General features: G+C 38.0%; 1 protein-coding gene across 2 annotated transcripts; it reads right to left on the reverse strand.

Moving 5' to 3' along the window:
- pard6a (par-6 family cell polarity regulator alpha) lies at positions 1-23,614 on the reverse strand. 2 transcript variants are annotated; one of them, XM_032546941.1, is made up of 7 exons: positions 23,343-23,611; positions 23,118-23,224; positions 16,284-16,506; positions 11,142-11,431; positions 9,628-9,753; positions 7,256-7,455; positions 1-2,930 (listed from the first exon to the last, which is right to left on the reverse strand). In XM_032546941.1, the coding sequence occupies exons 2-7, from the start codon at positions 23,190-23,192 to the stop codon at positions 2,624-2,626; spliced, it is 1,221 nt and encodes a 406-aa protein (XP_032402832.1). In that variant the 5' UTR covers positions 23,193-23,224; positions 23,343-23,611; the 3' UTR covers positions 1-2,623. The 2 variants fall into 2 exon arrangements, with proteins under 2 accessions (XP_032402832.1, XP_032402841.1); XM_032546950.1 differs by having other exon boundaries at positions 1-2,927; positions 23,118-23,614.
- Positions 23,615-24,402: the final 788 nt, after the last annotated feature.

Consider the following 24,402-nt stretch of genomic DNA (forward strand, 5'->3'; position numbering starts at 1 on the left):
ACCTGGTGGGTCTTTATTACTGCAGAGCAGAACTGGACAGTGGATAAGGTTGGTTTTCACATGTAAGTAACAACTGATCTACTAGAAATAATAATATGGTCAACATACTCACTTTTCAAATAATTATACACACAATGTTGTTAGGGCTAGGAACCCTAACCAGAAAAAGTTTGGCCTCAACTGTGCTATTTATAGCAAGTTCAGTGTTTTGTGTGTTATTTATTTCTCAAATAAATAAATTCTCTAAGAATTTATTTCTTGAAGATGTAATTGAAGTGACACAAGGCTCATCATAAACCACATAGCATGGTGCAGCATCCTGGGTACTGGATTTAGGCCACATAACAGGATGTACTTTTCTCTTTCATCTAACTTTCCATTAACAATGCTTTGACAGAGCAACCTTTGAACAAGTTTCTTTAACTATACCATTTTACTGTAAACCATAATAACCAACAAAAACAAAAGCTTTAAATATATCACCTTTGTAAAATCACTCTGTATTGTATTCTAAATTGAATTTTATTTCTGAATGATGTATGAAAAATAGTAAAGCAGCAAACACACTGTGTAGTTTAGGCAAGGCTGGCATCACTCAAGGCTCAGAGAAACAAAGCTCACAGCCACTGTGCATTTTGAGCCTTAAGTCAAACAATCAAATATTTTGGGACAGTTTTCACAAAATAACAAAAAACCTGTCTTAATGTGTTGTGTTACATCTGCTTACTTCTACTAACCATCACTTATATTTAAGATTCAGATGTTCAGAAAAGTTTTTTTAATGTTGAGCTGTCAATGTCTCACTTGCAGTTGGTAACTCTCAGGGGTCTTTTTAATCAAATCAGTTCCAGTGCTTGGCTGGTGCTAGAGCTTCCTGAGCACCAGTGTTTTTGTGTTTCCATACATAGAAGGCCCTGGCCCTGGGACCGAGTGGGCGGCTTCATTTTGAACAGCAGCCAAACCAGAGCTTGTGAGAATCATGGTTAAAACATCATAGATTCTCTTCGGTTGGAAAACTAAAACCTAATCCTCAATGGCCGATGTCCTTCAACCTTTAGATGTATCTCATGTTCAATACACCTGTGCTTAATACTGAGGTCATTAGCAGGACTCTGGAAAACTTGACTGCATAATGGTGTGACATGATGACCAATCAATGCTGGTCTGAACAGATGAGTTTTCAGCCAGTTCCAGTGATCCTGATGTCAGGAGGGAGTGCATCACAACTCTTTTTTTCATATTACTTTGTGTACCAAGTCTGCAGTGTGCAGGGGTGTGTGTGTGGGCGTGTGTGTGTGTGTGTGTGTTCAGTCTGTGTATGTCAGCCGAGCTTGGTTCCAGTCTGTTTCCCTGTTTAATTTTCACACGTTCCTGATGAACTTTGAGGCAGCAACATTGAACAGTCAACCAAATCCCATTAAGTTTTGTAGATAATCACATTTAAATCAGAAAGACTTCCATGGAATACAAAGTTATTTGTCATTTGGACAAATCCAGTCAAAAGTTTGAACATAAAGTTCAGTAGAAACATGTTGTTTTGCTTTTAGAGTTGCACTCATATGAACATAGTCCTACCTTTGTTCTTTTTCAGCTTAGTCTCCTCTTAGTTGACATTCAAATTACTGGACATTATTTCTGGCCACTTATTTATAATTTTCATAAATAATGACTTCATTTAATTTATTTTTGTCAAACAGGATGTGCCACCTAAAGCATGTTAAGCATGGCATTTGGAGGCAAAATAATAATTAAAACGACAAAACTGTTTGAATAAGTATCATTGTAAACATATTCACTGAGTAATGACAGCCATACTTTAAACCACTCTCATTTTCACCACTGAAGCTTCTGGTTGTCCAGCTGGAGGCTGTTTAGCGAGTTAACAAATGCAAGTTAGATACTGACTACTCATAACCTCTACAAAGAAAACCCACTTTTAAAATAATCTCAGCTGTTCATTCAGGTAACTGGATCAGTAATAGATGTAATTGAGCATTGAGAATGATAAGCTTCTGGTCAAACATTAATACAGCAGAACTGGCCACGTCTGTCATGTGTGCTGTAGAATCCATAAGATTTAGGGATCACAAATGAAAACAAAATATAAAATGTCAAGACAACATTGAAAGCAGAGTTATATAGCTGTGAAAATGACTCTGATTTGTCCAGAACTAAGTTATTAAGTTATTACCATAAAAATGGTGAAAACAGAAAGTATTACAAAGGTCACTCACTCCCTTAGAGTTCACATAGTAGGTGCTAGACTGGTTTATTGTTTGCAGTTCTTTTGTTCTCTTTCACAGTCAGCAGTTCAAAATATCATTAAAATAATTTCCATAATTCCTTCACTATAATAAAAGAATACATAATTACTCTTTGCTTACAGAACCTGATAATGAAGCTTCCTAAAGAAGCCCAGCTCCGTGTAACCCATCATTCTGGCTCTGTTCTCTGGAAAGCGATGGAGAGTCCAGAACGCTGGCGCTGTTCTCAACAATGTCTGTGGTCTAAAAGGAGAACCTTTAAAAGTAATTGTGCAACTGATCTGCTTATCAGATGTCAAGTTTACAACATCATGTTTTAATTGTTCCACAGTCAGAAGTTGTTGCCGTGGTTACATGTGTCACAGTGTTATTACGTTGCCATCTTCTTTCATGCTCTCCTGGCTGCTGCTGACTGAGTGTGCGGAGCCGCCGTTGTGATGGGACATCATGGTGGAGCTGTGGCTCAGCGAGGTGCCAAGGCTGTTTGGCATGGACATGCTCTGTGGGATCGCGCTGTGTTGCCCTTTGTGAGGAGAGTCCCTGTTCAGAGTGCTGCTGTTGCTGTTAGTGACTGGATAGTATTTATTGGGCGACAGGCAGTCATTATCCAGAATGACATCACCGTCATCATCTTCCTCGTAACTGTCTCCCTCGGCGATGCTGCTGCTGTGGTAAGAACACACAACGTGGGAAAATACTGAGAAACAATATGTAATTTAAAAAAAAATAAATCTCATCTTTCGTTTCCTCAAATGTTTCACCTTATTATCTTATACATTTCCTTCTTCATGGTAAAAGTGTTTGTTATGATATAAAAAATGTTGGAAAAACTCTACTTCATAAAATAAAAAATCGAACACCCTTACATCAGATCTACATACACTAGACAGTGGTTCTCAAATGGGGGTACGCGTACCCCTGGGGGTACGTGGAGGTACTGCAGGGGGTACGTGAAGCTTTTCAAAATATCTTTAAAAAATCAGTAGGCTCCTCATAATAAGTCTTGGAGCAGCTGCTACCCTTTGCATCCACATATTTATGTGAGGCCTCCTTCTCAGCAATGATGCTGATCAAAACAAAGCAAAGAAACAGACTGTGCCTGGAGAAGAACTTGATCACTGCAGTTGCCTCCCTGCCACCAAGAATGACAAAGATCCTCAGTGAGGTGCAAGCCCATATTTCTCACTAAAATGTACTGAGTAATTTTTTTCCTGTTCATAAATCACTGCCTGTTACATACTGTTCAAATCAAATCAAATGTTCAATGCAAAGTGATTAAAGTGCAATCTTCTTTTTTTTGATCCTAAAAGAGGTAACGTTTATTTTTTTTGTGAGCAAATCTTTATTTATTAAGTTAATTTATTTTGTAAACAAAATATAATTTATTTATAATTAAGTTATAGATTTATTTCTGTGAACACATTTTAGTTATTTATGTATATATTTGATTTTGTACCATTACAGAGACCAATATAAATTAGCAGCGTTTTGCATATTTCAGTTTTGACTGGTTTTATACCTTCCTGGTGGTCACCGTCTTCTGCTTTTCTTTTTTGTTTAACCATGCAATGTTTGCAATATGGATGAATTTGTCAGGTTCACTGATATAAGTTGTTTGGCTTTAATAAATCAGACAGTGATTTTACAGCACTGTACCTCTTTTTTATTCCAAAAATGTTTTGCCCATGTCAGGGGGTACTTGACTAAAAATATATTTTTAAGGGGGTACATCACTGAAAAAAGTTTGAGAACCACTGCACTAGAATATGACAATACTGTTTAAATATTTTAGTTGTTGAATACATGGTTTTATGGTTCTTTTGAATTGAAACTGAAAGGTAAATCTTAGGGCTCCGATTTCACCGATTGCAGTTTTTGGCCGATCGCTGATTAGCGATCTTTAAAAAGCCTGACTTGCTGATTCAGATTTTGGCCGATACTATTTTTTTTTTCGTCTGAAATGTTGCTACCTATCCACCTTATTCCTAGCCCCCATGAGGCTTTGCGTGATTTATGGGTGCGACTTCCGCCGCAAACCGGAACCGCCATTTGTTTACATGTTAGCAACTCACAAACCGGCATTCGTCACAGCTTTTTGGCTATAAAATATGTGGGGACACCAGCTATCAAAGCTTAAATGTGACAATATTGTTTTGCTACAACTTACAGCTATTGCGGAGAGGGATGGCAACTTGAAGAAATAGCCGCATTTCTTCTCAGTTGCTCAGTCGACTCAGTTGCTTCGGATGCAGACTCGAGTTTTTTTCCTTTGGCTTTTTGTCCACACAATGAAATGATCACACATAAAGCATTTAGGGTTCTCTCTTCAAGTTTAGAATTTTTTTTTTTTTTTTTTTTTTTTGAACTTTATTTTTTTTTATTTTTTACAACACATGTTGAAGGTTACATTCTTCCGTCTCTTACTGACATTTGTCATCTGCATTACAACTTGGCAACAGGAGATGAGACAGTAGGTGTTCTTAACAAATGTAATAATGATTACAGAACAACAAAACGAAATCAACAGACAGATAACAGCAAAATAAAAAAAAATACAAAACATACGATTAAATCCTCCCTGAGTTAAAGTGGTTCCCACCATGGTATTTTAGACCGACCCAAGAGAACACACAAGTGCAAAAGGGCAATCCTGTTATTGTGTCACTGAAATAATAACGGTATGACAGAGCTCCACCTTATATTAACAACTGTTTTTTGAAGCCTTAAGGAATATGTGATTTCTTCCATCAAATGAATGTCCCAAACTTTTTGTATCCATGTGTTATATGTAGGAGGTCCTGGCTTCAGCCATCTGATAGTTATGCATTTCAATGCTGCTGTAAGCAAGATTCTTAGAAGATATCTATCATCCTTCCTGTCCAATCCATCGGGTATTACTCCCAAAATTGCCACAAAGGGGGTTTTTGGAACATTTCTTCTAAAAATTACCTTGAGAGCTTCAAAAATGTCCTCCCAGAATACACTTAGTTTAGGACAAGCCCAAAAGATATGAGTATGATTTGCATTCTGCGTCCCACAGTTTCTCCAGCATGGACTGGGTTGTGTTGGGTTCATTTTACTGGTTATTGCTGGTGTTCTGAAAAACCGGACTATTACTTTCCATTTGAATTCTCTCCATGTATTAGAATTTGTTGTTAATTGTGCTTCAGTACATATTTCTTCCCATGTGTCTCCTGCTATTGACTCCTGCAATTCAGTCTCCCATTTATGCTTTATGTTTGTGGAATCGTGCACATTTATGGACAGAAACAGGTCATAAGTTTAGAATTTTTATCCAAATTCTTTTTGTTTGCTTATCTGTTGGTAGGCAATGAAAACTACCGCTTTTGATTTGGGAGCCCGTTCAAAACACTTGCTGCAGCCACAAACTAAACGTGGTCACGAACAGCACAACAGTTACCCGAGCTCCACAAGGGCATCTTACAACACTTTCCATTGGCAAGTTGCTCTAATGTGTGATTCGGTTCGGTTCTAGTCCAGTGCGGAGATTCTCCATATTACGGTCTGGAGCGCAGCAGCTGCGGTCATTTCTCCTCTGATTTGCAGCGACACTCAGCAACGGAGAACCTCGAGGTTCTGGTTGTGATGGACTAAATAATCCCAGATATTTTATATTGTCTTATAAATAAATTTTGCTGGCCCAATCATAATAATAATGACTCAGATCATGAACTTGATTATTTTTTAAATTCAAACGAAAAATAAAATTCACATCACACAAAGCTAATATGTAGTTCTGGTGTTTAATACTGTCGGCACAAACCTGCAGCTCAGATCTCTGACCAGCTTCTCCTCTTTTCTCTTTTTTACTGTCAGTTCTTCAGAGAAACGAGCTGCTAGCAGCGCTGCTAATTCACGGTCATTCCGTTACAGAACTTAACAATCGTGTTACTGTCACTCCTGGTGATTAAACTCACAATAACAATAATCTGTACTGAGCAGCTCTCTGATAGCAGACGGTGTGTCTGTAAACAAGTTTTACTAAATATTGTATTATAACCGAAAAGAGAGATGTAACTTCTATCATGAATATAAACTAGCAAAACACTCTACAAATTACAATAAAATCCTGCTACTTCCGGTGGGCGCTTGAAGTAAGACCCATAATCGTTTCCCCAGTAAGCCTCACAGGAATAAGGTGGATAGCAAGAAAGTTGCTGAGCTGGCAAAAATGAGGTGATTATTATTAACCACAAACGTGCAGACATGACCTGGTAGGCCAGTCTGTCAGTCAGACCTCTCACTGTAGAGCCACAGAGGACAGTGGTTAATTTTTAGACCTTTGCTACAGTAGAAAAGAGTGGTGGATAACATTGACTTCACATCTAAATATCGACCGATCATCAATCTCCTTAAGGAAATCAGTACACCCCTGGTAAATTTGTTCGAATAAAGTCCTGTGGAAGAAGCCCAATCCAGACATATATAATCCACTGATTGCATCAGGAACCATCATTTATCAACAGCTGATAAAACCAGTGGGGGAAGACATTACTCCAAGAAACCTACTGGTACCACAACACTGCTAAGTACCTGGAGTTGTACTGGGCCCTGTGTGGATTAGGGCTGCATGATGAAAATGTTGTGATGATGATATCAGTTGTGATATGCCTTTTTTCTTCTTTCCTCTCTTTCTAATTTATCCTTCTATCTCTCTGTGACCTTTAGCATCTTGGACATCATCATTTAGCAACTGCGACTGACATGAGCAACTGCTACCATGAGACTATTGAACTGTTTAAATATTAAATTAGCACAAAACATAAAAAGTTCATGACACCTAGAATAAATTAGCCAACAATTATTGCACTCCAACTAGTCCTGTGCACACACTTGTAACAATGTATCCACTGTATATTGTGCAGCCTTAGTGTGGATGCAACTGGAACACTTACTTAATGGCTCCAGTAAACAAACAGTATATAGTTAAGTATATAATCTCAGATGTATAGATGGGGGTGAGGTCCTACCTTGCAGTGATAGGGTTGCTCTGAGAGGCAGGACTTGGGGAGTCATGTGACAGTGCAGAGCCTATGGATCCACCCGAGCCCACAGAACCAGAGTGACCCATCGAGTTTTTACTCCCACGAGGTGCAACGTTGTTCCTCTGGTTAGCTGGTTTCACAGTCACAATCAAGTTGTGACTGTTAGCCACCATCATGTCTGTGACCTGAAATGACAGAAAGGCTGCTCAAAAAGTACAAATACACTACAACAGTGAAAGGACCTGTGAAGACTAAGAATTCTCTTTATTTTTACTGACAAGCAACACCAGTAAAAGCTCTACTAAACTAAGTGAACTGAATCAGACAGATGCCAATCTGTTCCCCTGTCTTCTACCCAAGCACTTGTACACAAACCATCTCATATTAGGCATGAGTTAGCCTGGCTATTACCCTCCTGTATAACTGCTAAAATAATCCTTGCTTACAGCAAAGTCTTGGCTTCCTCCCTTTGCTTGGATTCCCTTAAATTCTCCTTCTGTTTGCCAATCAGTGAACAGAAGGAGAAGTTGTGAATGATGATGCTGATTTTGTGTGCTGTTTTAGAATTGTAGCCTGCCTATAGTTTTAGTGATGGCAGAGGAGGAAGTGAAGGAAGTAGTTCAGTCTGTGTTGATCACGCTTCCAAATATTCAATTAACATTAAAAGCTGCCTTATTCAGCTCAGTGCTTCTCTCTTCACAGTGAGCGACGGTTGTTTGCAGCGCATGTAATATCATGCAAGCTCCATACTGTTGATTTGGCGCATTACACAAGTCCCAGGCAAATGTTAGCGATTGGGTGATGGCCCACCCAATCTCTAACCTGGTCCACGCCTACAGGAAGCAATCGATTCTCAGCAGCTGATAGCCCAGTCCCTCTGGATGAAGCAAATAGCATAGAACAAGTTCTGGTTCTCATCAGGCCAGGCATGGGCTGGTTAACAGCATTAAGGGCTGGCAATAGTTATTAAAAGCCTCAGTTTAAAAAAATATGAAAACATTTTGCTATGTTCTCAATACCACTCCTACACTAAAACATCCCTTTAGTAAAATGTCCTAGTTGTAGAGTGAGGGGAGGTGGGAGTGTTGTCTATTTCTACTCTTTCTCAGCTGGCTCCTAAGAAACTTGGGCTGGAACTAGGGGATACTAACAATTGTAATGTTTAAAATAATGCTCTTTTGAAAGTAAAATTGTTATGCTAATAATCTGCAGACTATGGTCTGGCATGGCCTGCAGGAATGGAACCAATGGGACACAGGGATTTAACTATACTCTGGTGGAATTATCATGGTTAGCGAGATATTTCACCAAACCTGCAAAGGTATGAAATGGCAAATAGACAAAATAACCTGCACCCCAGTCAAACACAGTTCTATCAACTCTGCTTAATGAACAGAAAACAGCAAAAAAACAAACAAAAGACATAAGAAGCAGTCTACACAGTGGAGTCACAAGGTGGCAGTATAAGCTGTGTTTCCTGTTTTAATGGTGTAGCATAAACCACCTGTCCTAACACAACCCAGAAGAGGGGTTTCTCTGACCTGCCAGTTCTGTTGCATAGTGTAAAATACAAAAATGCATTTTAGAGACAAGTAATTTATGCATATCATTCTACAAACTCTTGTTGATGCTCTTCAAGAAGAGAAACTTTACACAAAAGCTATGGACTTTATTTAGCTCACTCTGCTACTTTATGTTCTATGAGGAGATGAACTGAGGTCAATTTTGACTTGTTTTCATCTGCACTGAATTTCTGAAAATGAATTTTCTGAAAACATTTGAGCAGTCTGATGGTCTATGTGGATTTGGCTCAGCTCACATCAGTCCAGCAGACCAATTGGTGGCAATTGTCTAAGCAACATCGGTGTTAATACCAGGATACAGGTTTTCTACACTACAGCTTTTCATTTCCAACAAAGTAAGAACTCACATAAAGTGGTCATAAAATCATGGTGGTTCAACATGAAGGTTTATCTTACCACGCAAAACAAAAAGAGGGCCTTTAGATGTGTTTTAAATTCTCATGTTGCATTTTCTCTTTCTGTAGTTTTTGTTCAGCCAAAACTGAACAAAAACTACAGACTTTTTCTTCAATAAAATCCTAAACCCAGAAACAGGAAGGTAGTTCTTGTTACGTTACTCTGCCTAAACTCTGTGGGGACCTTTACACTGAACTATGAAATCAGTATTAAATTTGCACATTTTCTACAATAAAATAGAAATAGACTGTAGAATATTTAAAACCATATGCCTTTTTATTCACATCTTATACACTCAATATTTTTGGGAACATGTTAACATCTCAGACAATTGTTTTTAAGTATGAATTTTAAAACTTTAATCTTCACTGAGCTTACCTGATCTAAAGATTTTCCAGTTAAATCGATGCCGTTGACTTCGAGGATTTCATCATTAACAGCCAGTAATCCTGTGCTCTCTGCAAGCCCACCCCGCACCAAGCGAGATATGAAGACCCCTGGAACCTACAAGAAGACAGGAAAAATGGAAACAAACAGATAGAGCAGATAAGATATGTCCTAAGTTTTTAATACATCATCAACAACAAAATATCTGCGATATGTATGAAACTGCCACCAATTGATTTTTTTTTAAATCAATTGGTTGATTTTAAAAAACAATCTTATGCTCAACATATCTTTGCTTCATAGTTGGGCAATGTTATTGCAACAGTGACACCATACAATTTGATATGCAATACTAGATGTCGTGAAGAGCAGCTGTAATAAGTCTTTTTTTAAAAAAACATTTTGCTCTATTACAGAAGAGATGTTTTTACTTATGGCCCGAGTACTGTATAGTGAGCGCTCTCCTCATTGAGCTCACAATGCCCTTCATATGAGTTTTGTTTTCAGCAAAAAGTGCCCAGAGCCGATAAACCCCCCCAAATTCTAAAAGATGAGAATATCCCTAGTATCCTTGTGATGTGTAAATGTGAATATGCTGACATGCAGCATATTCACATGCACTTTACATGCAGAATCAATGTTTAAGGACAGTTTTCCCTAGTAGTTCTCTTTCTGAAGCCTCAAGCCTGATAAAGATATTGCGTAGTGACAACCTGGTTATGTACTTCTGCCAGTTTGTAACTCATTAAATTACTGAATGTGGACTTTTGGATGTGGATCTTTTCTTCACATACTGACCTCTTAAAGCACTTTTCACTCTGGTCACATTCACCCAGTCTCTCTAATACATACAAGCACTACAGATCAGTAGATTTACTTGCGTGCCTTTCCCAAAGGAACATCGAAATGTGGCAGAAGGACAACTGCTCTTCCCTCTGAACCACAGTCATACACATCAGTAAGTGACCATTACAACACTGAGGAATACAGTGTTATTGCCTTGTGTTGTTTAAGCAGTAAGTCTGGTCAGTGAGTAGACTGTTTCCTGCGCTTTGTTTTCTAATGAAAAAAAAAAGCTTTTTCTTTTCAAAGTGGAGATTTTTTAAACAACTTTTGCTGAATATCAGTTTGATAAATCAACACTGATGTACAGAACCCCACTGTATGCATTCTACAATTGTTTCCAGTCTGCTGTGGGTTAATGTCTGTGAGGAAATAAAAAACAAGCTACAAACATTTTGGCACACTCTTTAGTCTCATATTTAGTTATCATAAGGAACTCCCACTTTTAAACAAAGAAAATAATGATCAGTTTAGGAAAAATTACAAAAAGCAACAAATGGATCCTCTATGTAACACAATTGCATTCATTGGCAAAATACTAACATCATCCTTGCTGTTAGTATTTAGGCAGTAAAACCCAGAACCAACACCAATTACTCCTGAACTGGACTCATTTCAACAGGATGCTCAGTCATTTTGCTCAAAGAAAATAAGAATCTCACCTTCTCTACACCCTGCGGTGTCACCCGCACGCTCACCCCGTCCCGGATGTAGAATCCCAGAGGCTTTTTGGAGCCATACTTGTGCAGTCGAACTCGCCTATATGACTCAGGTAAAATGTCCACGTCAATAATGGATGAGATCTGTCTGAAGTCCTGTGGTGGGCCAATCATGAGGCCCGATTTGTTCTTTGAGTGGATGGAGCCAGAGCCAGTTGGGCGCAGGCCTGTTAAGCCCAGTCCTTTCCTGCGTCTCTGGAGAGAGTTGGTGGTATAAACAACGGAGTCACCCTCTATATGAAAACATGAAGAAGGAAGGGGAGAGCTGGGATTAGATGACAACTATGTATTTAGCTTATGAAAACATAACATTTTTTTGTTGTTCCTTATTTTTCAATCTTTGATACTTTGTCTTTTAGTTTTTATACTCGCTGCAACATCAATTGCCCAATTTGGGATACGAATAAATCTGAAATCTGAAACATGAAGAAGGAAGGGGAGAGCTGGGATTAGATGACAACTACATATTTAGCTTTTTTAACAGGGCCTTGAAAATTTATTTTCTCCTTTACAGCTTCCATCTGATTTGTCTTTTGTCCCACTGAAACGTGGAAGATCATCAAACAAACTTTAATGTAGGACCAAAATTATCTGAGCAAATAAAAAATAAATAATTTTCTAATTGATTAATTTATTAAGCTATCCTATCCAACCTGGTACCCTGGAAAAGATTTGTGATTGTTGAATCACAAATTAACTGTGAGAAGCCACATTTTTAAAAAAAAGCTGAGTTCAGGTTGATACTTAGATATAACAAATCAATAAACTGGAACTGTGATGTCAAAAAAGAAAAACCTTACCCTGTCCTAATGTAACACAATCTTTTGAAATGTCACAACCTTGATCCCAACACACATGCCCTATTCAGAACTAGCACACATCAAAGATGTGAAGTTTGATGTTCCAAAAATAATCTCTTTCAATTGCTCACATTTAGGTCAATCTAACACCCAATTTCAATACAGCACCATACATGGCAGGATAGGACACAGCATGAGTACAATTTACAAACCAACAATAAAAAACAATGTGTAAAGACAATGACTTGTGGGGGTTTATAATAAAGCTTTAGACCTGGACACATCTGAACCATGGGAATGGAAAACTGAAGCTTTGGTACAGATTAAACACTGACAGATTTAATCAGTCTATAATCTGTTTGTATTTGTTCAATAGAACCAGATTATTCTTTGTCTCCTTTGTTGCGTGGATGGACACATCTGTTTGTTGTTAGTTTCTGTTCTGAGGTTTGTAAGAAATCACTTTAAATAAAACAATAACAGCAGAATTTCAGCATCATATCTTTTAAGTATTACAATATAATATCATCTAATTTGAAAATAATGGTTGAAGTTTAAATTCTGTCTGTCACTTCACTAACCACAGTTAAAGAATGGTGTTCTGAATCATCAGTTTACAGAAAAAGATGTTTAAATACTGCTAGCCCCAAATTATGTCATTCTCATAATAAGTCTTCATGTACAGTAATGGAGAAAAAAAAACTATGTATTCGCTGCAGTCATGAAAAAACAAAACAAAACGAAATACACCCCATGATAAAACAGCCTGTACAAACTTCAGTAGCTCTACATGTAGTTTTTTTCTGTATGGGTTTATCAGTCTCCTGCATTGTCATTAGAGAAATTTTGGCCCACTTTTCTGAACAATGTTGTTTTAATCTGTTGAGCTGAGTAGGTTTTTGTTTCTGTACTGATTTCTTAAGGCCCCACCACAACATTTCAATCAGGTTTTTCAGTCATTCTGTTGCAGATTTGCTGCTGTTTGGGATCATTGTCCTGTTTATGACCCAGTTGCATATGAGGCCATCTGTCATGCAGATGATCTCACATTCTGCTACAGAGTATGTGCGCATACACCCCAGATGACAGTAAACTGCAAGGCACCACATGCCAGAGGCTGTAGAACCAACCCTAAATCACTACACCTCCACCTCTGTGATTGGCAGCTGCTTTGAGACATTACTTCTATACCATGTTTTTATTTCTCCAAAAAGGCACAGCTCTCATCTGTGCTGAATCGCTTGGTTATTTGAGATGTAACCATATTTGTTTTTTGAAGAAGAGCCATTCTTTGGCAACTCTTCTTACAAACCACACTTTCATCAGGCTTTTTACTAAACTGTACTGTGACAATTATACAGTGAAGTAGTGTAACAATTAAAATGATAATTGAGGCTTGTAGAGTCTGAGACTCTTGTTTGTTTTGTAATTATCCTGACAGTTGGATGGTTGGAGTCTCACCTGATCTATTTTCTATGAAAATTCTATGAAATATTTTTTTCTGATTGGACATCAAATTGTTTGAAAGAGTTGTTTCTCTGTCGTCCTTGCTAAAGCATTTTGTCCTTAGAATTGTTTTGTGATACCTGTCTGCTCAGGACACCAGCTGGTTCTTCAGAGGTGGTTATACTTGCTGACGGCCAGTTAATGAAGATCATTTGATAAAAAGCACCTAGCTGTTAATTTCCATCATTATTCTAAAAAGGTAACAAGGATGAACTATGGCTAAGTTAATGCTAAATCTCACCCTTGAGACCTGTGTACCCTGGTACATGCTAATCATCCCTGTGACAGTCAACTCTGACATCTGGCACTTAACAAAACCAAAGGCTTTTTTATTCTCACATATCTTAATCACAAATCAAGCACAGAAGGGCAAGAACACCAGTATAGTAATACTTCCTCAGAAAGCAAGGAAGTACTACTGCAACACAGCACATTCGACTGCAACACAGTCGAATGTGCTGTGTTGCAGGTCAAGTGTTCAGGGAAATATCTATATTACCCTGGAATTTAGAAATATTTATATTTCCCTGAACACTGGATCTGCAACACAAAATGTGAAAGTCTTGCTGAGCAGGAGGCTGTGTAGGCCAATCAGAAGCACATGATTGCTGCCCTGCAATAAATCTCCAAAGTTAAGGCCAGATGTGATCTAGATTCTAAAGCAGGGGTGCCCAAAGTCGGTCCTTGAGGGCCAGCATCCTGCACGTTTTAGTTCTATCCCTGGTAGTACCAACAACCTTTTCAGCATGTCAGTGTTCTTCTTAGGCCTTCTAACGAGCCATCATTTGATCTAGGTGCATTAAACCAGGGAGAGAACTAAAACATGCAGGATGCCGGCCCTCGAGGACCGACTTTGGGCACCCCTGTTCTAAAGCATACCTGACAATGTTATTATTGTTTACCCGATTCCAACTATCAACCCATTCATCCACTTAATCCTGGCAGGGTTCTGGGGAGTTTATAGGCTGACATCTGTTGTCACTAAATCACACAACTATCAAGAACAATTTAGAAAAATTAATCCACACCGTCATTCAGTGTGTTTTCTCTATGACCATATGCCAGTAAAAATAATTATTATTATGTCAGATTCAGACTCAAAATGATACATGAAGACCACCACTTCAGGTCTTGATTATTGCCCCCCAGAACTGTCCTGAATCAGCTCAAATAGATTTAGATGTTATTAACAGATAACCTGTTAGAACAGGTTATCTGTTATCCTTATCCATAGGAGCTAGAGCTAGAGATAACCTCCTATGGATTTCAGATAATCCATAGGAGCTAGAGCTCCTATGGATAAGGATGAAAAGGCAGGAGCAAAAGCTATAGCCACCATTAGAAAAGTGACTCCGATATGCTTAAAACACAAACATATCACTTAAACTTGTAGGTTTTTCTTTAAAAATATCTTCATGGTTGCTGGAACAATAAAAACACTGAAAACTAGCAGTGAAATATTAGACAGCTCCACTACTGGAGAAAAATATTTGACAGACAGGATTTTTTATTTCTAAAATACAGAATCTATTTCTTTTTCCAAAGGCAAAGATAATCTCTAATGACATTTCCATGCCCAACCTAGGCCCAATAGTGTTCATATAATCATTAGCCAAATTAGTCAGACAGTAAGTCATGCCAACAGTTTTACTTTTAGCTCTTTCATACTTTTATACAAGGTCCAGATGTCAGTGTGTAATCAGCTGTTACAGGATTGTATTTATTGAGTGAAGGAGCTTAATATGTAAACGACATTAACCTGAAATATGACATGTTTCCCCCACACCATCTCACAAATCAGATCAGTGGTGTTATGGCCTACTAGCAGAGCTGCTAGAATGCTGTTTCTACAACTCTTACTTGGTATGTTATGTTCTTCTTTCAGAAGCCAACTCTGGTGATATGTGCTCTTGTTTCCTAGTCCAGGTTAGAAGTTTCACTGCTGCAGCTAGAAGCATCTGAAGACGGTGAAAATTATTGTGATCTAAACCCTTATATATAGAGCTTCAGTTATCCAAACAGGTTGTAATAAAAGTATGAACAATTTCTCAACATTTTTAAAACAGATGCAGGATTTAATCTTAGCTAAAAGAGGTAAATAAATAAAACTCAATCTAATGACATGACTCACTTATTCATCCATCTTCAAATGGCAGTCAATGACAGGAAATGGAGATAATGTACCAAGAATTGTTTCAGGACTCGCATGAAAGTTCTTCTGTCCAAATAAAATTACTTGAGTTTTCTTTTAATTACTTGAGGAGTTTTTTTGTTTAGGTGAAGAAAGTTTGAGTTCATCCATGATTTGGTGTGAAGCAAGGATTTTAGTTCGAAAGATAAGGTGATGAGGTCAGGAGAATTGATTTGAAACTGACCTTCTAAATCAGGAGTGGAATAAGGGTTAGTTCTAGAGTGATCACTCTGAGACATGACCCACTTCCTCATGTTTTATTGGGTAATCCTGAAGCAAAGTGTGTATTCTGTTTTCACTTGTTCTTTTTGTCTTGCACCTCCATCTTACTTTCCCTTTAATCCTTCCTCTACCAGACCTCAGAGTAAATCTGATTAAGCTGGCAGCTGAGTGTAATTTGAAACAATACCGTCTGCTGAGCAGCAGATTAACATCATTACGTCACAAATTATGACAGACACAGGCGCAGAGCAGCAAAACAAAGTTAAATGAAACACTGCAGTGCTTTTAAAAACCGAATCCAAATGCAGCTGAGATAAATGAGAGCAAAGCGTTTAGCCAAAATCATCTCACGTCTATGACTCTTACCTTTCTTTGTTATAATAGTCCGCAGTACGGGATTGGCCGAAGAAACAGCTTTGTGGAAGTTTTCATCATTGTTGATTGGGAGGAGATCTCCATGGATGTCAGCGTATTCCAGCAGCACCTCCACACCGTGGATGTGATGGATGTTTTGGAGGAGGTGGTAGAACTCTTGGAAGCCACCAAATCCATTCCTCTTCAGACCAAAGCGACGGTACTCTGCCTCAAACTGCACACGTCAAAAAGTAACCATCAGAAATAATTCTTACAAACTATACACAAACTATACATCTGTCTTTTAGTTTAAGTTTCAAACCCCTTAAGCTACATCTTAGCAGGGCCGGCCCAAGGTATAAGCCTTTTTTTTTTTATTAATCATTTCTATGTCATTATAATATCAAAAGCACACAATTTTACTACAAAGTGATTTGTTTTTACAATAATATATATTTGGTAATGTATGTAGAAATTGTTATTTTATTGATAAAAAGAAAAAAAAAAAATTGCTCTCGGGGGCCCCTAGTGGCCGCGGTAGGTACCGCACTCTTCGCCGGTAACATGAGCTGCCGTGCAATGTGCAGAGCGCATCCAAACCTTCAAAACTCCGGACAGAAGTTAAGTAGGCAAAACAATGTCTTTTTAAAAGGACTTACCCTTCGGGGAGGGAGAAAAGAAAGAGGACGAATAGAAAAAAGCCAAGATGAAGGTTTGTTTTAATGTGTCTTTGTAATGTAATGTAAAAGATTTGTAAAGCTATAGCTTGATAGCGACCTGGAACGGTCCAGTTCAACAGCCAAATATTTATGCTAGGGTCTTTGTGTTTGTATGAAACTGAGTTTAAACTTTAAATGAGTTGATTCTCGTGGTTGGCTCTGTATATTTCTGAGGTATTTTTGGCTTCAAAACAGTGTGTTTGATAACTTTTGATAACAATAATTAAAACTACTCAGTGTTTGACATTGTCTAGCAAAATGTTTTTATGTCAGGCTACATAGCTGCTGCATCTATGAACTGCTCTATGCTGTAGTTGGGGATTTGTTGTTTGCTGCTGAGCAAAATCATTTTGTGGCTGAAACAAACATTATTTTTACATCAACTTGTAAGTTATGTGAAACTTCTGTTAAAATCATTTGAAGGCTCAGAATCAGTCCAGTACCGGTCCACATTCTCAGGGGAGAAAGACTCACCTGGTATAAATTAAATTTTTAGCTATTGGAGTTATGCTTAAGAGAAATTTATTTAATCAAAGAATGTCATGAATATGTGTGTATGTATTCCATCTTAAGTTGGGCTGCACCGATTGCAGTTTTCTGGCCGATCCCTGGTTACCGATCTTTAAAAAGCCTGACCTGCTGATTTTGATTTTAGTTGATATGAATTTTATTTGTCTGAAATGTTGCTAAATATGGTAAGAAAGTCACTGAGTTGGCAACAATGGGGTGAATATTGTTAACTGTAAACGTTCAGACATGACCTGGTGGGCCGGTCTGTCAGTCAAACCTCTCACTGCAGAGCAGAAGAGAACAGAGACTGATTTTTAAACCTTTGCTGACGAAGATAAGATTAGGGGATAAGATGGGCTTCATATGTAAGTATCGGTCGTTTACGATCCCCCAAAATAAAATCAGTGATTTCTGGGCATTAAATCAGTTGGCCAATAAATGTATCCTATATTATACATGTATATAATGCAAACAACACTGCCAGAGATGCAATAAGTTTATAGCAGGTGTGTGAATTATCTAATGATCAGACTGCTGATTGCAGCCAGTCCACATTGTTAGCAGAACTAGAGGGCCCCAAAAACAAATTTCGCTTATGGCCCCATGGAGGCTTGGGCCGGGCCTGTATCTTAGCAATGAACACTAACTTCTTACAGTTCATATGATTAGTTACACTGAATTAATACAACTCACTGAAACAGTCTCATTGTAATTAGTTGAACTATTGATTTTTTTTCACACTAAAAAGGGGGGCAGGAAGAGAAAGGAAAAAAACCTGTTTGGGAGTCAAACACTGGACCCCTTTGTCATGGATGAATAACCCAAGTACAGTTGAAACCAAATGTTTACATACACTGAAGAAAAAGACACATTTTTTTCTCACTATCGGCAGTTAAATCAGACCAAATTTCTGCTTTTTAGGATAGCAAAAATTATCAAAATTATTTATATTTGCTAAATGTCTGAATTTTTAGCTAGAACATTTTTTTACAACTTTCATTTAATTCAGTAGTTTACATACATTTGGTCATGAAGGGATAATTGTCTTCTAAAATGTGTGACTTGGGTCAAAGATTTTTGGTTTCCTTTCACAAGCTTCTCGTGATAGTTCTGGTCCATTCCTCCTCACTAAACCAGTGTAACTCAGTCAGATTAGTAGGTCAACTCAGCCTCAATCACACACACCTTTTCAGATCTCCCCACAAACTCTCCATAGGACTAATATTAGGGTTTTGTGATGGCCACATTACAACATTGACTTTGCTGTCTTTAAGTTACTTCAAACCCAAAAATCTGCCCAAAAGTGAAGATCTTTGTTCCCTGTGTGCATTTGCAAACTGCAATCTGTCTGTGAATTTCCAGTTAAAGGCTTATTCCTCGCTTGACGGCTATTTAGCTCATGTTGGTACCGACATGTTTCACTGTGGATAATGACTCCGTCTTACCAGCTTCAGCAGCATCTAGACCAGGTCTTTGGCTTTTGTTCTGGGGTTTATCTACACATTTCAAACCAGAACCCATTCATCTCTGGGACACAGAACCCATCTCCTTCCTGAGCATTAAGATGGTTGGACATTCCCATCATGTCTGCACTTGCATGATGTGGCACCTTCAAGAATTGGTAAATTGTTCTTAAGGATGAACCAGACCGGAGCAGCTCCACAATTCCTCCTGATATCTTGGTTGATTTGCTTAGATTGTGTCAAAACAGAAAGCAGTGTGTTCCAGCTGAGGCCTTAAAATGCATGCACAGGTGTGACTCCAGTTAACTCAAATGTGTCAGTTACCCTATCAGACTTTTCCAAAGCCATGACAACATCATCTGGGCTTCCCCTTGTTGTTTATAGAAATACCAATCATTCTATATGTAAACTTTTGAATTTAAAGAAAGTTATTTAAAAATTCTGCAAAATGTTCTTGCTAGATTTTTTGTAATTTAGTAAATAGAAATAGGTAATTCTAACTAACCTAAAACAAGATCAATTTGCTCAGATCTAACTTCAGACCAAAGAAGTTAGTTTACACCATACATATTTGGTGTATGTAAACGTCTGGTTTCAGCTGTACATGAAACTAAAAGACTTTGAACATATTTTAAGTCCTGAAGAGGAAATATAACAAATGTGAAATTCAGAAAAGAAAAAAAAAAAACTACTTTCACTCAGTTTAAAACACAGACGGAGATTACGTTTCAGGTTAATATTGAAACATGAATTACTAATAAACTTTATCCAGATTTTAATTCTGTGTATTTTACCTCTTCCAACAACAGTAATCGGATACCTAAAACTTCTTTAAAATAATGTATGAGGCAGTACGACTTAAACAGTTCTTACTTTCTTACAGATTTGCTAAAGAAATATTTATTTTTTTATATGTTTGTTTAATTTAACTGAGACCCATGCTAAACCTGTTCAGCCTACGGTTTCTTCATTATATGGGTGGGCGTTATGACCAAAATTGATCATAAAGGATTAAAACATGTTAATCTGCTGTTCAATGTTTTAGCTATCAGATTTATGTTCCTCTTGTTCTTTTATTTTCATAAAGTAACTTTTATTTGAAGAGCAAGAGCACTTTACCTGACCACAGGTCTGACACCATTAATTATTTTAGTAATTGATTATTAATTGGATACAAAAATTGGCACATTTTGCAGACTTTTCATTTAATCACTTAAGCTTATTTTATACAGAATAGAAACACACACATAAATAATTCTTTTTTCAAATGAGAAATTAATTATTTTATTGCAAATAACAGTATTGCTTTGGAGATCATTTATTGCAAAGGACGCAAATGACCAAGATGACCATGCAGGCAATTTAGAACCATTGCCATGTTGACCTCTTAAGATGCATGGAAAGAAAAAAAAAGACATCTATGTTGTAAGTTAAATATGACTTTTTATGAAAAAAATATATATATATTACTTTATATGAATCAAATGAAAACTGCTTCTGAATTGGAAAACAAAATAAATGTGTTTGGAAGTTGATTTGACTTTTTTTTTTTTTTTTGGCTGCTGAGATGTTGACTATTGATCAAAACATTGCACTGTCTTGACTGGCTGATAAATAGCCGGTCAAGACTTTGCACTATGCGGACATCATTTTTATCTTTCTCAATCTGTGTATGACATATCCTGGTAATTCACAGATAAAGATCCAAAGAACTTCCCCTGAAGGAGCTCAAGATCTTCTGACAGTCTGTGTGGACCCGGCAGCAGAGATTCAAATCAGCTTTGTGAGGATCCATGTGGGTAATTTATGATTATGGTTCTTCTCCTTGGTTAAAAATTGACTATGCTGCCTTTGGAATGATATTAACTCAAGGCTGACGCTCCAGCACTTAAAACTATCAGGTTACACTGAGAAGTTTTGTGCTGTCACATTTATTTTTGTTATGGATGGAAGCAGTTTGAGGCTGCAGATCTTTCCATCCATCCTCCAAGTAAATAACTGAAAGGACAACAGAAGAAGATGTATTTAATTGATTATTACATCTACTGTGCTTGAACAGAAGCAAGATTTTATTCAAGAGGAACACTGCAGAGGGTTAAATTATTTTGTGACTAAAAGTATATAAATATAACCTGATTTTCTTTTACAGTTGAAAAAAATCTGAAAAGCTTGAATCCTTTTGTCCAACACAACTTGAACTTTCAATATTTAGCTTTTATTCAGTGTTACTCTATATGGTTTTCACATTATTGTTATCAGATTCAGAAACAAAACTATGAACTGGACCAAGTTAAATGATAGCTACTGCTGATGCTTTGATGATATCAAAGTGAATTTCCCTCAGTCTGTATTTGGTTTTTGAAAAACTTAGTGATTATAATGATAAACAGCTGATAAACTACAAGTGTATTACTTTACTACAGCATATCCATGGAACTAAAAGTGGGCAAAATGGGCATTATGTTTTAGGGATAGACCCAGATATTACCTGCTTAAGAAAAAACAAAACACACTCTTAGATATCAGAATAGCTATACGTAGATTAAGAAAGACAAAAATTGTGTTAAGATTTCTGCTTGAGAAACAGAACAGCATCTGTGTGGACCTGAAGTTAAGAGTTTTGCCTAAAGATTGGACCAATTTTATCCCATTTAGTTGCATTTGAGAATAGACTGCAGAGAGAGCCTTGTTGTTCTTCACAGACCACCATTTTACAACAACCTGCTCAGCCTTGCTCTGCTTCTTCCACAGGACGAAATGGGAGGAGGGTTACTGGGCTGTTCTTTTCAGCCTACCGTATTTGGTTAATGTCAGACCTTAGTCACTGTTACCTGTTTTCCTGTTTTCTGGAATGAAAACCTGTCCAAGTATGCTGGGCCAAACCCATGACTTATGATTTCAGCCAAAATAACAAAACATATAATCTATATTTTTAATATATATTTTCAACCAAGTACTTAAGTAGAACAAGCAGTACCAGTCAGTGTCTGGACCAGAGCAAAGAGTGCCCTATGTGACTAGTTAAATCTAGGCCTTTTTAACACTTCTGTTACCAGTGAGCTCTGGCTCTTAAACTGTCACAAATACTATTTTTGATTTATCTAATAAACATTGTTAAATTGTTTTTTTTTTATGAAAACAAGAAGGCACCTTTGTTAGGTGGTTTGAATGTTATCATTGAATGAGACTGCCTTATTCTAAGTCTTTTGGAGGACAATGTTACTTTCCAAAAGGTGTCCAAATCTAACACCTGAAGTTCACAGTTAACTCAGGTCCCCTACTGTTCAGACTGAAATCACACAGCTTCACATAAATATGGTGCATTTTCATTCAGACCAATGTGGCGCCTGTTGCTATTTTAATTAAGCTACAAAAAAAAAGAAAACATACAAGGTCATGTCATATCCTCATCTAGGCTTTCTGAGTTTCTTTTAAACAGTAGTAATCAGAGAATATGTAAATTCCAGAATTAAAGGAATTATATCATAATTATCAGGATAAATATAATTATTCTGATATGTAGTTAATTTTGAGACCTAAAACAGGAAATAGTTTAGTTTGCTTTGGTGATACACAGTGAAACACAAAATGTATGTTCACAGTAATGACCTGAGTAATTACTACACCTTTAATTAGAGTCAAAAGAAGCGAAAACTTCAACTAAAAACCAGAAATATTTCCTATCTTAACCCACCCTATTACAGCTTTGGTAAAAGTTACGGTACATTTCAGCTACTTGCCAGTTTCACTGTAGCAAAGAACTAAACATTGTGTTGTTTTAGGTCAGGTTTACACTTTGAGGATCAGCGGGAACTGGAGTGACGGTAACAATTGTATGCTTCTGGCGGCGACAATGGGGTAAATGCAGCTTTAAAAAGACAGGCTACCCGGTCGGCCTGGTGCCTGAATGCGCCATCTATCTGCTACTCTGTCGTGACATTTAACATTCTTACCTCGGAAAACTGTAATGTCCGAGAATTTCTGCCGCTCCGTGTAACAAAAATCAGCCGGTTTCACCCCCACGCTCCAGGGAGACATCATGAATCTCACCTGAGCTACAGCACAGCATTCTGTCCGAGCCACAACACGAACGGCACCTTCTAACCTCTTATTTCATTACAGTAAAAATATAAACGATGAAACACAGCACTCACTTTGCTCTTGACCTCCACCGTGTTATCAATGTGTCTTATGGGCGTCCGGTGCTGCTGCTGTGACTGTCTTGACATTCTGCTCCTCGGTTCTCCGCTCGGCTGAGGCACTGCAGATAAAAACAACCACTAGAGCTGGGATATGTGTTTCCTCCTGTGTGACTGCGAATAGAAGGAAACGGAATGCTAAGCATAGAGTTGACTCCGTGAAAAAAGCAGTCCCTTCACCTGAGGTAGTGTTCCGTGTTCCTGTTAGTCTAGGTTAAAATCAGAAGCAGAAATCAGCCGCGATTAGCTGCTGCGTCGCATTTCGTCCTGAGTCAGCACGCGCCAGTGTTATTCCCCCACAACACACACACACACTCACGCCCTCGCTCATGCGCACGTGCACATGCGCGCGCATGCAAAAAAGAAAGAGAGCAGCCATCCTGACAGGTGGAGTCTAGTAGATCCGGTATGGGACGTGAGGTGCCAGTTGCCCCACACCCCCAACCCCCACCCAGGGCCAGACAGAAGGACGCAGCAAAAGGGGGCGGGACATGGCATCAGGGTAATAACACAACACCAGCCAGCCCTACTGTCCCACTGATATCCACTACTGTCAGCTGCAGTACTGACTGCATTTCTGCACACGTCATAGCTAATCTTAGCCTAAATTTCTTGGCTTCCAGATTACTAAAACACCCCCCTCACTACCCCCAAACCCTTCTACCCCACTATCATAGTGAATACAAGATGCAGTTACAGTACTTTGTGTGTCAGATCGATAGTTGTCATTCTCTTTGTTATCCCGTGACGTTTGCTCATTCACCTCAGGCATGACAAGAATTAAAACCATCTGGAGCCTGTGGCTGAACATACCTGAAAAACTTGAGTTTCCACCCTGTTTCACAAGGGTCATGTCTGAGGGCAAAGATGTTTGGGCCAATCCTAGCAACAAGAAAGACAAAATAATACAGACTTAGAAGAAAAGTTCAACCTTTTATTTTAAACTGAACTCATTTTATAGAGCCATAAGGAGGAAGAATGGGAAAGAGAATCCGAGTGATGTTACGGTCATCTGTTGGCTTTTCAGCTCATGGTTGGAAAAACAGAAAACATCCAGTGACACTATCCAGGGAGGGACATTTCTGTGGATAAGAATGCCTTGTTGATGTCAGAGATCAGAGAAGAATGGGCAGACTGGTTGGAGATGATAGAAGGCAACACTTGCTGAAACAACAGAGGGATGCAGAATAACACCTCTGAGCACATCGGGAAGTCATTTTGGATTGGAAATTTGTTGCTT

Source organism: Xiphophorus hellerii, chromosome 2 (assembly GCF_003331165.1).
Source record: "Xiphophorus hellerii strain 12219 chromosome 2, Xiphophorus_hellerii-4.1, whole genome shotgun sequence".
Classification (NCBI taxonomy): domain Eukaryota; kingdom Metazoa; phylum Chordata; class Actinopteri; order Cyprinodontiformes; family Poeciliidae; genus Xiphophorus; species Xiphophorus hellerii.